The sequence below is a fragment of the Procambarus clarkii genome, chromosome 14, assembly GCF_040958095.1.
Source record: "Procambarus clarkii isolate CNS0578487 chromosome 14, FALCON_Pclarkii_2.0, whole genome shotgun sequence".
NCBI classification, from domain to species: Eukaryota; Metazoa; Arthropoda; class Malacostraca; order Decapoda; family Cambaridae; genus Procambarus; species Procambarus clarkii.
The window spans coordinates 39,440,348-39,457,541 of record NC_091163.1 but is presented as its reverse complement, the minus strand read 5'-3'; the positions used below and the strand labels follow the sequence as shown (position 1 = coordinate 39,457,541).

The 17,194-nt window shown below is 43.7% G+C and overlaps 1 protein-coding gene across 4 annotated transcripts in view; it reads right to left on the bottom strand.

The window, feature by feature from the left end:
• Stt3A (catalytic subunit 3A of the oligosaccharyltransferase complex) overlaps nucleotides 1–17,194 on the bottom strand; it is a 41,602-nt gene that overhangs the window by 14,451 nt on the left and 9,957 nt on the right. For all 4 annotated transcript variants that reach the window (XM_045762892.2, XM_069324518.1, XM_045762902.2 and 1 more), the window contains exons 3-8: nucleotides 10,962–11,129; nucleotides 8,361–8,521; nucleotides 4,883–4,973; nucleotides 4,479–4,585; nucleotides 2,383–2,574; nucleotides 1,661–2,053 (exon numbers count right to left, since the gene is read on the bottom strand). In XM_045762892.2, the coding sequence (XP_045618848.1) occupies nucleotides 1,661–2,053; nucleotides 2,383–2,574; nucleotides 4,479–4,585; nucleotides 4,883–4,973; nucleotides 8,361–8,521; nucleotides 10,962–11,129 (1,112 nt within the window). The remainder of the gene's footprint in view (nucleotides 1–1,660; nucleotides 2,054–2,382; nucleotides 2,575–4,478; nucleotides 4,586–4,882; nucleotides 4,974–8,360; nucleotides 8,522–10,961; nucleotides 11,130–17,194) is intronic.

Below are 17,194 nucleotides of genomic sequence, written 5' to 3'. Positions count from 1 at the left end.
TTTAGTGTTGTGTTAGTATAAGTTACGTAAATTGTTAAGAATTCTTAACTTCAAGATGTGTGGCATCAATCAAGAAGACGAACACCAACAAGGTAAGTTGAGGTTTCTAGTTGAATATTTAATAATTGTATGTGGCAAAGCAATTCAAATTATGTTGTTTGTAGTATAAAAGTAGTTGGAAATTGTCACTTTTGGACTCGTAGGTGAAAAAGTACCATTATCCAAAAAATGTGATAATCCGGCTGGGGGTCCTTCCCATATAGTCCTGATGATCGAGTGGAGACAGTATTTAATTACAGTTTAGTACAGAAATTTATATCAACCATTTCATTATGGTGTGATAAAACTGAATTATGAACCCCCTAAAATGTGTGAAATGAAGTTTACTGGTGATAAATTATAAAAATACAGTCCTCTCGCAAATAATAAATAATAACTACAGTACAATTAAATACAATCTCTTGAATTAATAATCAAATCAATCACCGCTAGATTTCCCCCACAAATGGAGCCAAATTAAGAGGTTATGTAATTTGTAAGTGTTACAAATTAGGGAGTGTTCCTTAGTGTTACCATTCATATCCTTACATTTCCCATGCTCTATGGGCTGATAACACAAAGGGAATCTTAAATTTTAACCCATGATATGATTGGCAACATTTCCACCAGTCTGTGTGGACTGTCCCAACAGTCCTGGTTGACCAGGAGGGCTGGTCAGGGACTAGGCAGCAGGACATTGAACCCTAAAATTATCGCAAGGTCACAAGGTGTCCTGAGCAAATGCGCCCATCCCTCGCTTCAGCAAACTCTTGTTTGTGGAAACAGGCGAGGAAATCCAGCCTGGAAGTGTGCATTCCAACTGGAGATTTGTTGAATCGAGATTTGCTGATTTAAGTCCCACTGTATCCGAAAGAACCCTTCAGGATTTGCATTTGCCTGCTCTGCCATGCATACATTGTAATTTATTTATCCTTCTCATATTTAATTTAAACCATTCTTGCTTTGAGAAAAAATGAACAAGCCCTTTCCTGAACATACTGTAGTTGCTGGCTGCCTTTCTTTTGTCCCTATGGTTTACAAGGAATCTAGTTAGACAAAGTGCAAGATGAACACTGGGGTCACCTGGTGGCAACTGGGTGTAACAGCCAGGTGAACCAGCTGCCAATTACCACAGCACTTCTAGTCATCCCTTACAACCAATTTAAAGCGTGTTTATATTAGATCCCTGCTGTGTGAGGTGGTGGTCCCAGTGAGCTTGCTCCAGGTGAGCTCACTGAATCCGTTTGTGATAAAATGTAAAGTTGTGCAAATTGTTATTATTTTATCATATATCAATACCGACTCATTAGCCAATCCAGAGACCGACTCATTAGCCAATCCAGGGACCGACTCATTAGCCAATCCAGGGACCGACTCATTAGCCAATCCAGGGACCGACTCATTAGCCAATCCAGGGACCGACTCATTAGCCAATCCAGGGACCGACTCATTAGCCAATCCAGGGACCGACTCATTAGCCAATATTATGTAAAAATAGTTGTATTATATGTATATTATATACTTATATAATAATTATATAAGTAATAATATGTATAGTATTATATACATATTATTACTTATATAATATGTATACAAGTCAGAGCCTGTATATTGTACTTACTGCAAAATAAATGCTGAGAACTCCATAAAGAATGATGAAGATGTTCTCATCTGTAAGTTTGGAGAAGCAGAAATATAGACCCACAGGGAACATGAATGTTAACATCTGCAAGTCGAAGTAGAAGGAAGACCAGGCCGTGGGCTGATGTTCTGACACAGACGCAATTATGGGAATATTGTTCTTGGCGTACGATGGATCCAACAGCGAGTAAAATCTTCCCGTCCACGGTGCAATCTTGCCCATAGCTGTCAGCACCACCAACACCAAGACACCTGCCACAGCAACAGTCGAGATAACCGCACGAAACAGTACCTCAAACTGCACCTTATTCAAGCGGGAACGCACGTAGTCGACAAAAGAATGTATCTGGCATAGTCCAAACACACCAAATGCCTGAAAGTAATAAACACACGAATCATTTCTCAATTTAAAATCTACTTGATATATATCACAGTATAAATACAGTACTGTATACAATTTATAAAAATAGTAGGTAAACACACTGCACTCGAGCTCAGATGGACTAACGTATACCTGACCCCATCCAGCCCATCTGTCAGTAAATTACTCTTTGTTTACACCAACACAATTTACCACTTCTAAGCGTTATATCAAACCTGCTTCCATAAGAGGCTCAGGGATGCAGCTTCAAAACAACCTCAATACATATTCAAAATGTTTAATCTTCAAATGACTACACTACTGTGCATCAAAATTCTTACCCCCATGTGCTCAGATGTAGAGACCGGCTGGAACCCAACAAATGATATCTGCATGGAGAGGATGGTACCAATGACGTAGAGGGTGGAATATGCCACGTACACCCTGTGTGAGAAGCGGCCAGTGATCATCAGGGTCAGTACATGCAGAGGTATGATGTTTATCAGGAACACGTACCCACCCCAAGATGATACCTGCAATTAAAAAAAAAAAAAAAAAAAAAGACTAGTTAATAAAGAGAGAAAGGGAAGTGAAGTCATTCAAATCTGAAATAAAAAAATAAAGCAGCCAGGGGAATATAATTAAATACATCTTCCTGGGGGATGAGGGTGAGGAACACAGTGGCTCCTTGTAGCGAGCCACACTGAGACAGCTCCACGCCTGTCACTCACATCAGCCCTTGCGAGGTAAGAGTGTCAAACGTTCCAGAGGCCACAGACCGAAACCCGGCTCTCTCACAGAGAAGAAAAGAACAATGAATTCTAGATCACCCTCACTGACGAAACAAATCCCCCAGAAAGAAGGTGAAGCAAAATGGACAGCTTCAAGGTTCATACAGTTAACAAACAATGCAGCAAATGACTTTTGCAAACAATCCAACTAGTACTTGTGCCACAACTCCCACCACACTTCCCCATCACTGCTGAGTTCCAGCTGGCTGCATCCAGTTGGCAGCATCACAAGAGTTGCCAGTTCACAGTGCCAACAACCATCATTTCGGAGCCCAAGAAACTAACTGGGCCACCTGGTTACCTGGCGGTTACCTTGCGATGATATCAGGGCTCAACGTCCCCGCAGCTCAGTCCCCAACCGAGCCTCCTGGTAGGAAGGGGAGGGTCCTGGCAGCCATCGAGGTTTCCTTAGAAAAGGTTTCATTACATCCCATGCTGATTTTCTGGAGGGGCCAAACTGTGGCTCCCTCTAACTAACCACAGAGAAAAGAACAACAGAACTGAACAGGTGAAGAGGAAAGGTGTGCAAAGAATTAAACCCTGTAGGGGACAGACCAGGATGGAAGCCCTACCCAGAACAACACAAGCATGACAGGGACCAGTCAACGAGTCGCCAGGAGTAACACCTTATAAACCCGAGCCTGGAAACCAGCCCTAGACATGCTAGAAATAACAGCAAAGGCCCACACTTCCAAACATCATGGGCCCAAGAGTAGACCGGAAGCTGGCTACATTTAAAGACAATGCTGAGGACCTGAGACAGACAAGCCTGGAATGGAGGATCAAGGAGACCAGATCAACAAAACATTTCCCTCTCGAAGCAGCCCGAGTATGTGCAGGAGGCAATGAATACCTGCAACCGAACAACAATATCATCTAGTGGATGATATTGTTGCCCCAGAGCAACAATATCATCCACTAGATGCACTTCTGGGTCATCCACAGATGCAGATGCAGGACCGAAACCTTCGAAGTCTCGCTCAGGGACACCCCGCAGGCCACAAGTTAGGCCATGCAGAGTTTAGGGTCCTCCGTGTCACTCCTTCCCAGACCTTATCGATCAAACGTAAGGCACCCAGGATATTGAGGTGGTTCTTCCAGAATTTTTTGAGGGTCAGCTCTGTATTGTCTATCAACACACCTCTCCAACAAGGCCTTCATGTAGAGCTTCTTAAAGTTGGCAATGACTTTCTGGTCCATAGGTTGGAGGAATGGAGTGGGGTTGGGCGGAAGAAACTTAGAGATGAACTGATTTTCTGGAAACAAATCATCTTGCATCTGTGGAGGATGTGCAGGAGCATTATCGAGCACAAGCAAGGCCTTGAGTGGTAACTGCTTCTCTTCAAGATACAGTATTTCCTTATTGAGGGGCCAAAAAATGTCATTGACTATTTTTTAATGTTTATAATGTTCTCATCTCTTTGTGTTTTGAAATGAAAACAGTTTAGTTTGGAAACATTTTCACATTAACTTTACCTGAACATTTATAAAAACCAATCAAAATATGTCCTTAACAATTGTACTATGAAGTTTTTGCCAAACACAGGTGCGCAGTACAGGGGTTAAATCACTTACGTCAACACAGCACATCTATACAACTACAAAATTAATTATTTGCCAACGAGGACGACATTTCCGTGACTCACCATGTAGAAGTAAGCGAGAGACGCCATCGTCGACCAGAAGAGTGTGCCGGTCTTCACAGCCTTGATCCACATGTAGTACGTCAACAGCATGCAGAAAATTGCAATACCTGTAACAACTCACTTTTAATAAAAAAGTAATTGATGCACCATGATTGATATGCCAAAAAGGAAAAAAAATTCAAAATTCATAAAATCTGCATCAACATAAAAAATATTTATGACCTATTTTCATGAGCCATTACGAAAAACTGGTCGGAGTGGCAAGAAGAATCGACAACCAGCAACACTTAAATTCATTTTGCAAATACTCCAAACAACATTCAGATATACAATACATAAAATATTTCAACAATATTCACTTTTCCAATGAAAATAAACGAAGGAGGAACATCACACATGCCAACCTTCATTATCGTAGGAGCCGGCTACGGAACGGGATATATAGCCCGGCACGATGGCTATCATGACGGCAGCAACCAGCCCTGCACCGGGACCCTGCAAAGTTGTACACATCATACATCACAATAATGCAAGCTTCCCACGGCTTATTGGCTTCTACAACACACCAACTATATCTACATACTGTATATATATGTATATACTGTATATATACATATAAAGTATATAATAAATTATATATATTATATATATATATATATATATTTTTTTTATACACACCAACACACATATATATATATTATACACAAGATTTACATGTTATTTTTTATTCTTGGAAATAAACATTCTATTTCTCATAAATTAAACTTGATTTATGGCCAGAGAGCATGGACAAATTTAAACTGTCATCCTACACTTCCCTGGAAATAAACATTCCATTCACCGGGGCTGTATAGGTCTCAACCGTGGACCCCTCATGCGTGACGCCGACACTCTATTGACTGGGCTATGAGCTGTCTTAATAAGGAAAGTTTCCAGAAGCAGCATCGGGCTGCCAAACTGAAATTTTCTACTTTCCCTGACCACTACTGAAGCCCAGACGAGTTACTGACCCACGTCATATAAATTGGCATCCAGGTGTTCTTGAGATGATTTCGGGGCTTTAGTCCATCCGCGGTTGGTCCTCGACCAGGCCTCCACCCCCAGGAAGCAGCCCGTGACAGCTGACTAACACCCAGGTACCTATTTTACTGCTAGGTAACAGGGGCATAGGGTGAAAGAAACTTTGCCCATTGTTTCTCGCCGGCACCCGGGATCGAACCCGGGACCACAGGATCACAAGTCCAGGGTGCTGTCCGCTCGGCCGACTGGCTCCCTCCAGGTGTTTAATTCCACGGAAGTGTGGATGACAAATTATATGGCGTGTACATGGGGTCAGAAATTCCTCTGGGCTTCAGTAGTAGTCGGGGGGAAAGTCGACAATTCCAGTTTGGCAACAAGATATCGCTTCTGGAGACTTTCCTAGTCTAGAGACTATCAACTAGTCTATGAGAATCAACTCAGACTAGTTGATAAGAGCGTCAGCCTCTCACACGTGGGGTCCACGGTCTCAGACCCATACAGCCCAGGTGAATGGAATGGACAGATTTATTTGGCAAAACAATTCTGAAAACATTACCTAGCCAACATTCTGTGGTCGACTGTACAGCATGAAGAAAACATTGTCTCGTTTATTAAGATGCAAATTTGCTTCTATTTATTGCCCCAGGCATAAAAAGAAGCATGTAGGTATTACAACCCATTCTTTACACGAAGATAGTTTGGACGGCTCTATGAAACAGAGGCACAACTGGCCGAGAAGCCTAGTTAACAGCAGCTCTACTTGCGGAGCTGGCTGACATAACTTTTTTTTTTTTTTTTTTTTTTTATTATTTTCTACCACAGACGTGGCCACACATTTACAATGCTAACCAGTATATGTACATTTTCTTCTGTCCTCCATGGACAGGGTTAGAGAAGTGTTAAACATATAGTTCAAGGGTTTATTGAACACTCAACCACAGAAGGTAATTCGGTGCTATTAAAATGCTAAGCTAACCTACATAAGTAAATACATAGATACACAGATTTACATATGCCCTACATAAAGATAACACAGTGGTGCGATGACCAAACCACACACCGCAAGATGAAGACGACGATGACGTTTCGGTCCATCCTGACCCATCATCAAGTCGATTGTGATGGGAGAGAGGAAGGCAAAGGCAATGTGACCTATGACCTGACTGCCCTTACAGTGGTAAGTGCAATCAGGTCACAACCAAAACTCTTCAATTCAAACAGTACAACAAAAGCATTTGGGCATGTGCCCATTCACCTGGTGCCACTGTTCACCTAGCAGTAAATAAGTACCTGGGAGTTAGGCAACTGTTGTGGGGGCTGGATCCTGAAGAAGGTCAGTGGTTCCCCTAGAGAAACCATGCTAAGCCAAAGTACAGAATTCCTATCCCCGACAACGGAAATTATAAGATGACATTGGGTCAAAACGTGTCGCACTTAAATGTTTTGCTTGATTCTAACTAATAAGTATTTCTATCATTTTTCATGTTATTTAAGATAGTATAGCAGGCCAGTAACAAACAGGAGGCCTGGTCGAGGACCGGGCCGCGGGGACACCAAGCCCCAAAATCATCTCAAGATAACCTCATGATAGATCTAGCCATGTGTCGGAAAAAAAAAGAGGTTTCTGTACTCCATCCTCAATTACCCAGACTAATTGGCATTTCTGGATGCCTGAGCCAATTTCAATCTGAATATTCACATAAAAGATCACAAGCCAATTTTGTCAATTTTTGTTATAATGGTATTTATTTTCATAATCAAGCATGCACAAAATATCTGTAATGGTATTTTAAAAGTAATGCACCAATATTTAATACACCAATGAAATGTTTTTATTAGCTTGCATAAGTATGTGTTCCCTGCTGGTAAATGGTGCCAAAACTTTGGAGATAATGGGTATTTAACCCCCATTAATCAGACAGGCTATGGTTAATGTGGGTGAAGAACCAAAAATGTCTATGTTCAATTAATCGGAGAATCCCTAAAATATGGATCCAGGCAATGGAGACTCCACTGAACTAACATTTCAAATACAATTTTTTTCTCATTCAGCTACTCTATCTTAAGAATGACGAATAATGTTACATTGGATAATCAGGCATTTGAGCTCGGGGCTGAAAAATATGAGACTGTTGTCCTAGCAACCAGACTGTGGATGCAGACGAGTCATAATAACGTGGCTGAAAATATGACGACCAAACCACACATCAGAAGATGGAGAAACGGCGACATTTTGGACCGTCCTGGAGTGTTATCAAGTCATATGCGAGTCCAGGATAGTCCGAAACGACGTCGTTTCTCCATCTTCTGGTGTGTGGTTTGGTCATGAGGCCATGGATGCTCACAATATGGAAGGATCTGAAAACTACCTAACTGACGCCCAACTGACTTTCAACCTTTCCTGGAGCACCAGTAAGGTATCTCAAGGTAATCCATCCCTTCATTATGGACATATATAATACAATCTCAGCACCAGTAAGGTACCTGAAGGTAATCCATCCCTTCATTATGGACATATATAATACAATCTCAGCACCAGTAAGGTACCTGAAGGTAATCCATCCCTTCATTATGGACATATATAATACAATCTCAGCAATAATATATTTAAACTTTTTAAATATACCACATTTGTAATGCCTTGTCCAGTGATACATTGTTGACTTCTCATAAATAATTACACATTCACTTCTTCACACACATTTCCATTGCCTCTACACTACAGCACAAAAACATCTGTTAAGCCTTATTGAACAACAAACATGACAGAAGATAAAAGGCACAAAAATATAAATATTCAATGAAAATGACTTTACTTGTAATAACAAAAAAAGCTTACAAAAACACCAGCTAAAAGCCTACCTTCAATTCCTTGGCTAGATGATACGTGACAAGAGTTGTAAGGGAGGAGAAGAGCGGCGCCAGAAATACGCATACATTGCGAACATCTATGGTTATGTTGAGCCAATTCAAGACATGATAGATGGCAGCTGATGTCACCATTAATCCTGGATAGATAGTACCTAAAAAATAAAAAAAATAAAACATAGAATGTGATGAAACCTCGCTTTCTGGTTGGGCCTCGGTGGAACCCCGAGGCCCAGCACTGAGAGAGCTCTACACGCCCAAGTCACATCAGTCCCAGGAGTCCTTACAAGAGCCTACTCGAGAGTAGAGCCAGAACCGGATCCATTTAAAGAGGTACAGGGAGCAGGAGATCGATACGATCACCCTCGTCAAGGGAACATCCAGAAAATAAGCAAAGCAAAACAGACAACTGTATGGTTCACAGGAAAACAAGAAGTGGTGAAGCAGCAAATGACTCCACAAAAGATCCACTCAGTAGTCAGTGTAAATCCCTAGTTCCAGCTTACTACTGCAACGTGTGCATCATGAGCCAGCAACTCATTCATTCTGCCCGAACTCAGCCATTCTGCCCGAAATGCTGCGCGTACTAGTGGCTTTACAATAGTGCAATTACTGTACTATGCTATGTATTCTCACAAACCCAATGTACCTTGTATATAAATAAATAAATAAACTCGGGCTCAGTCCGGAGGCATACCCCAATCAGTTACAAGCAAGAGTGCCCAAGTCAGAACCACAAATAACGAAACAACACCGGGCAGCGCAGTAAAAAAAAATCCCGGCCGACCCAGAGCTGGTCAAAGATGAGCTCAACCACAGCCCAGATGTGCAAACCAGCCACCAAGTGAGTATGGGGCCTGTGGTCCCCCGCAGTCTGAGTTCCAGCGAGTATAGGCAGCTGCCACAAGCCCATGTCCTTGGGCAACCAACAACACGTGAAAGACAGAACTTGCCTACCATCACATAAGTGTTCATGCATAGCAAAAGCCATGTTAATCCTCAAAGATAAACAGTTATCATCATGCCATGAAGAATGGTCAGGGACCCCATACTGCAAACAAAAGGGCGAAATCAAACAAAACTGGGATGAAGCCAGGTCCATCAAGGAAGCGAGGTCCTGAGCCCTGAGGCAGCATAGCAACAAAAGAATGATCATCGACATGTCGCAAAGTTGACGAACATCCCTTAAGCTCCTAAGTAACAATTGCAGGCTTGATCATAACGAGTCACGCCAAAAGCTCACAGAACTTGCCAGAACTTGAGGTAAGGACCAAGAGGCCACCCAGGCACTAGGAATACTCACAAAAAGAACCGACACCGAACTCAAACCCGAGCATAAACACATTTGCCAAGATGATCATCGGCAATCTGTATATAAAAAAATGTGAACCCTAGTGTACCCTTCAACAATAAAGCCAAAATGCCCCACAGAGGAGTTAATGACCCCTTGCACTACTCAGGGCAAGGCACTCTACAAGGTAGTCTGGCCTCTAGGGAACAAACTCCCGAAGAAGTCACTTTTGTTAGGGCAGAGGCATTAGATGAGTGCTTACAGTACGACTGCCCTAATTATAAGCAGTTCAAAATTAACAGTTACCAAAGTCCACACAACAAGCAAGGTTTGTAAACAAGCGCACAAGAAGCAAACACTACACTTGGAAACAATACGCAAGCAAATGGCCCCAACAGGACAGGCTTCAAACAATGGTTGATGTTTATCTATAAAAAGCTTGGGCCCGCTAAAGTCAGCGACTCGAGGACTGGTCCACACAGGTCAACCTCAATGAAAGGACTCGAGTATGTCATCGTGGGAGCCGGCAGCTCCTCTGTGGGACTGCCATAATAGCATTCCTAGAGCAATGTGGGAGTTCTTCATTCTCAGAGTTCTCCTACTGCCCAAGCCCAGCCTGAGGCCAGGCTCCAACAAGGTGCAAGTGGTCAGCTGACACCAGAGGAGTTTGAACTGACCACCGAGTGGCTCGTTTGTAAAGTCATTTGCCGCTTTACTTCTTGTTTCTCTGTGAACCACACAGTTGTCTGTTTTACTACACTTACTCTCTGGATTGATTCCTTTCTAAGAAGGATCATAATTTCCTGCTCCCTGCACCTCTTTAAGGGTGGAGAGGTTCTGGCTCTGGTCTCCAATAAGCTATTAAAGACTCCTAAGGCTGATGTGACGCATGTGTGAAGCTACCGACTTGGTGCTAGCTAATGGGAGCCACTATTTAGCCTCTCCCGAAATGAAATAAAACAAAAAACCGACAGGTTGAGAAAATATATATCCAGTATGATGATACCGAACCTACATTCCTGGGCTGCCGACTGAGCTCCTAATGTTTCAGTCGGTAGAGCATGTGTGTGTTTTGGGAGTCCAAGGATGCAAGTTCAATCTCATCGTTATATGACAATATTTACTCATTAATACAGTAATCACTTTCTTAAGACTGGAATGTGCATTTACAAGTTGTTTTTCTCTTAAGAACAAAGAGCTTTGACATATTTAAGCAAAAAAAAATGTGTTATATACTTGCATCTTAAAGAATTACAGGGAATGTGCGTTTAAACAATGCCATGCAAAAGCTAAGAATTACTTGCCTCCAATAATTCTGCCCAGTGGATACCATGCTCGATCATCAAACCAGTTGTGGAAATTGTAGAAGCCTTCCTCGGCCAAAAACTTGGTGGTGCGGTAATTGAAGTACGGATCAAACTCATGGATAACCGACTCAAACCGAAGAACAGAAAACAACCTGCACGAAAATGCTGAAAAGAAACAAATTATTAATGCAAGCATTTGACATTACTCGTCCGAGCCTCCTATCCTAACCTACTGTCCCCAAGCTCCCCACCGACCTCGGCCAGTATGTGCCAAGTACCCAAGTAACCACTTGCCAAGCTTGTACATCTTTCCCTAATCATGGCAAGGTGGGTTTTATTTATTAAACACTCTTACAGGTTTCACCAATTCCCAATCACCTGTTTTTTTTATAAGCAATAGCACAGGCTTGCAAATTTTTAAAGCTGGTAAAATGTTTAACCCCTGTACTACATCTGTTGATAGCTCACAACCCCAAGTGTGCAACAAAATGAATTCAAATAATTTTCTCTTTCTAATACTGCATTGGAAATAATGCATTAACCTATCATGGAAAAAATACAAAAATAAATTATATGTGTGATGCTTATAAAATTATGTGCATGAAGTATACTTCAGTCATGGTGAAGTATGGAGATCTCACACTGACATCACAATTCACTAACATTCACGGTGCAATCACCCCGAGGCAGTCACCCTGGCTCTGTCATGGGGCAGGAGTTGCCGCCAACATATTTGCATATACAGTATTTATTCCAAATGTCTCTAATTTGTTTTTCAGATTTTTACATTACAGTACTATTCATGTGTCATTTGAGAAATTTATATAATAAAATGTGTATAACATGAAAATCCTCAAATATATCTGTCACTAGTACATGCACTATATAATACAGTGGTACCTTGGAATACGAGTGTCCCTGAATACGAGTTTTTCAGAATACGAGGACTTGCTCGGAAAATGTGCCTCGGAAGGCAAGGGTTTCCTCGAAACGCGAGTTTGTCGATACGTGTACAAGCCGACATAGCGCGTGGTGGTACGGTGATCGTCGCCCCTCACCCCTCAGTTTACTAGTGCCTCGCGCCCAGTGACTATCCCACGTCAATTCTTCTCCCAGATTTTCAGTGTTTTGTTGGATTTTTGGTCATTTGACCATAAAAGTTGTTATTATATATCTCACCATGGGTTCCAAGAAAGCCAGTGGTAAGGATCAAGGCAAGAAAGCTCACGTGAGGATGACAATAGAGGAAAAACAAGAGATCATTCGGAAGCATGAAAATGGTACACGTGTTGTTGAACTTTGTAGACAGTACAACAAAGCCACGTTAACAATATGCACTATACTTAGCAAGAAAAATGACATTATGAGTGCTAACGTGGCAAAAGGCATAAGAACATTCCCGAAACAAACACCACAAATACTTGAAGTAGAAAAGTTGTTATTAATTTGGATACACGACAAAGAGTTAAAGGGTGATAGTGTTTCGGAGGCCATTATTTGAGAGAAAGCCAGGGTATTGCACGAAGACCTTGTAAAGAAAACCCCTGGAACGAGTGATGCAAATACGAGAGTGTTTAAGGCAAGAAGGGGATGGTTTGAAAAATTTAGAAGAAGTGGTATCCATAGTGTTACAAGGCATGGGGAGGCAGCCAGCTCAGACAAACCAGCCGCTGAACGACTTATTGAAGAATTTAAAGAGTTTGCAGAGGCTGAGGGATACCTACCGCAACAAGTGTTTAATTGTGACGAAACAGGACTGTTTTGGAAAAGACTGCCTAAGAGGACATACATTACCAAGGAGGAAAAATCCTTGCCCGGACACAAGCCAATGAAAGATAGGTTTACGCTTGTGCTGTGTTTAAATGCGAGTGGCGATTTGAAAATTAAACCTTTGCTAGTGTATCATTCTGAAAATCCAAGAGTTTTCAAACAGTATAAAGTGCAGAAAAACCAAATGTGTGTGATGTGGAATGTTAATAAAAGGGCATGGGTGACTAGGACTTTTTTTTCAGAGTGGGTGAATGAAGTGGTGCGCCCTGCCATAGAAAAATATCCGCAGGAGAAACATTTGCCACTCAAGGCCCTGCTTCTCCTCGACAATGCTCCTGCTCACCCTCCAGGATTGGAAGATGAATTGATGCACAGATACAGTATATTTTTCACAATAAAGTTTCTTCCTCCTAACACTAATCCTCTAATTCAGCCTATGGACCAGAAAATCATAGCAAATTTTAAGAAACTGTATGAAAGGGCACTTTTCCGGAAATGTTTTGAAGTGATTGAAGCCACAAACCTCACCCTCAAAGAGTTGTGGAAACACCATTTTAACATTTGTAGTGCTTTAAAACTCATTGACAAAGCCTGGCAAGAAGTGACTCAGAGAACCCTGATCTCTGGCTGGAGAAAATTGAGGCCTGAATGTGTGACAAAACTAGACTTTGAGGGGTTTGAGCCTGTAAATGATGTGCCTATTGTTAAGGAAATTGTTACTCTGGGCCGGCAAATGGGCTTGGAATTGGATGGTGATGATGCGGAGGAGTTGGTGGAAGAACACAACGAAGAACTGACCACTGAAGAACTCCAAGCCCTTCAAAAGGAACAGCAAGAAGACACAGCTGAGGATGTTTCTCCAGTGGAGGAGGATGAGGCAGCAGCGAATGTCCCTTCTGCAGAAATAAGGCGTGTCAGATGTGGGAAGAGATGTAAACTTTGATTGAAAAGACTCACCCAGAGAAAGCTGTAGTAGGCCGTTACTTTAATCTTTTCAATGACAATGTGATGCCTTACTACAGACACAGCTTGCGAAGAAGGAAAAACAAGCTTCCATGGACAGATTTGTTGAGAAAATCGAGCAGTGAGCCACAACCAGGACCTGGTGGCACTCAGATAAAACGTGCCAGGGAGTGCACACCAGAAAGGTCCTCACTGCCTGATGTTATAATGGAAGGGGACTCCCCTTCCAAACAGTAACTCCTCCTCTCCTCCCCCCTCCTCACCATCTTCCATACACCTACAGCATTCAACAGCAAGGTAAGTAATAACTGGAACATAGTTTTGTAGGTTTATTTAGATGAATTAGGTATAAGTAAGTAAGTAATTATCAAAAGAAGGCACCAAACCGGGAAGGCTATGTAGCACCATCAAATACGCAAAATAATCAGAGGGCGCTAAATATCACCAAGGATGCCGATACGAGAACAAAAACGCATAAGGCGAACGATATCAAAAGTATCCGAGTCACCAAGAATTCTATCGAGGGACAGGTGACCGCGAGGGGCGGTCGGAAAGCAAGACACACGCTCGTCCTGGAAGTCAGGACATTCAAGAAGGACATGCACGACCGTAAGAGGGACAATGCAACTAGGACAATAAGGAGCAGGGCGGCGCTCCATCAAGTGACCATGGGTTAAGCGAGTATGGCCAATACGCAACCTCGCCAGAGCTGTTTCCCACCACCGGTTACGGTGGAAGGAGGACGGCCACGAGGAAACACAACATTTAAGAGTACGTAGCTTGTTACCAGTAACAGACAACCAAGAAGCCTGCCAACGGGTAAGAACTGAGGAATGGATAACTGGGTAAAAGTCGGAATACGGAATGCCTTTACGAGAGATGGGACAAGAGCGGACAGCTTCCTTAGCGGCAGCATCCGCACGCTCATTTAAAGACACACCAATATGGCTGGGAACCCAACAAAACTCAACCGACTTAAATTTACTGTGAACGAGAAACAGCCAATGCTGGATCTCGACAACTACTGGATGAACCGGATTAAAGGACCCGAGAGCCATGAGGGCACTACGAGAGTCAACAACAACCACAAAGGAGGACTGACAACGAGAAAGCAGGAGACGAAGAGCATAGAGAATAGCATAAAGTTCTGCTGTAAAGATGCTAGTCTCCGGAGGCAAGCGACACATATAAGTGCGATCAGGAAAAACAACAGAGTAGCCAACACCGTCCGCTGACTTAGACCCATCGGTGAAGACAGAAACGGAGCGGGAGTGAGAAGAAAAGTGCTCGAGGAAAAGGCGTTTTAGAACCGCAGGAGGGGTAAAAGCTTTAGTGAAACGGGTCAAGGAAGTACAAAACCGCGGAAGAGGGACCCTCCACGGGGGCAAAGAAGGAACAACACGAGGAGAAACATCAGAAATATGAACGGAGAGAGAATCCTGTAGGCGAGATAACCGGACAGAAAGAGGGAGGTGGTGAAGAGGAACAGGAACCGCAGGAGGGGTAAAAGTTAAAGCACGACAGAGGCGAGAGGAAGGATGTTGCAAGGACCGCGCAAGATAGCGAAGACAGTAGCGATCACGGCGGTCCTGGAGAGACAGGAAGCCAGTGTCAACATACAAGCTAAGGATGGGAGTCGAACGAAAGGCACCAGAACTGAGGCGCAACCCAGTATGGTGCAAAGCATCAAGACGGCGAAGAGTAGAAGGAGAAGCAGACGAGTAAGCAGGGCAACCATAATCGAGCTTAGACAGGACGAGAGAGGAATGTAAAGCAAGGAGAGTGCGCCTATCTGCCCCCCAAGAAGTATGGGACAAGACCCGAAGGAGGGTAAGGGCCTTAGAGCACTCAACACGGAGGTAAGAGATATGGGGAGACCAAGACAAACGAGTGTCAAGGAATAACCCCAAAAGCTTCGCGGAATCTTTGTATTCAAGGGGATGACCATAAAGCGACAAAGAGGGACGAAGAACAACCCGTTTCCGCGTAAAAGTCATGGCACAAGTCTTAGAAGTAGAGAACTTGAAGCCATGACCTGTGGCCCAAGACGACACGGCATCAATTGCAAGTTGAAGCCGGCGTTGAAGGAGAGGCGAATCATCACCCTGACAACAAAGGGTAAGATCATCGACATAGAGAGCGGAGAAGACACCAGAAGGAAGAGAGGAAAGAAGACCATTGAGGGCAACAAGAAAAAGAGTAGTGCTCAGAACACTACCCTGGGGCACACCTTCGTATTGCTGAAAAGAGGGAGAGAGAGCGGTACCAAGGCGCACCCGAAAGGAACGACGAGAGAGGAAGCTGCGGAGAAAGAGAGGGAGATGACCACGAAGGCCAAAAGAATGAAGTTGAGAGAGGATATGATAACGCCAAGTGGTGTCGTAAGCCTTTTCTAGGTCAAAAAGGACGGCAACAACGGAGGTCTTCGCAGCAAAAGCAGTACGAATATAGACCTCCAAGTTCACCAGGACATCTGTCGTGCTGCGGCACTTGCGGAAACCAAATTGAGAAGGGGAGAGGAGGTGATGGTGTTCCAGGAACCACATCAGACGAACGTTAACCATACGTTCAAAGAGTTTGCAGACACAACTTGTGAGAGCAATAGGGCGAAAGTCCTTAGGGGAAGTACCCAGAGACCCCGGTTTGCGAACAGGGAGGACAACGGCATCGAGCCAGTCCTCAGGGACTGAGGACGACTCCCAGATCCGATTATACAGACTCAGTAAATACTGAGACGTGCCCGGAGGGAGATGGCGAAGCATCTCATAATGAATACCATCGGAGCCCGCCGCCGTAGAACCGCAGAGGGCCAGGGCAGAACGAAGTTCAGAGAGAGAGAAGGGATCATTATAGGGAAGCTGAAGATGAGTGCAGAAATCTAAAGGACGAGACTCAAGGACAGGTTTACGAAGAAGGAAAGATTGGGGAAGATGAAGACCAGAGCTAACAGAAGAAAAATGGGAACCCAGTTCGGAAGCGACCTGCAACGGGTCCGCCACAAGAGTATCATGGAGGTGAAGGACCGGTGAAACATCGGGAACGAACTTACCTGCTATCTTGCGGATACGCTTCCAGATCTGGGCCAGAGGGGTCTCGGACGTAATTGATGAGACATAAGATGCCCAACATTCACGTTTAGCCGTACGGATGGCCCTACGGGCCACCGCACTCGCTTTCCGAAAGAAAAGAAAAGAATCGGTCGTCTGCCTACGGCGGTGCCTCTTCCAGGCTGCACGCTTACAGCGGACAGCCCGAGCACAGTCCGCATTCCACCAGGGAACGCACTTCCGTGGACCCCGAGAGGAAGAGCGAGGAATAGAGCGGAGGGCAGCGTTGAAGACAGTGTCATGAAAAAGGAGGAGAGCGCGAGAGAGAGGCAGAAGGGAGAGGTCAGGGAGAGCAGCACTGAGGGTAAATAGGGTCCAGTCTGCCTTAGCAAACTGCCACCTAGGGAAAGAGAGGGAAGGGCGAAAAGAGAAAAAGGAAACAAGGATGGG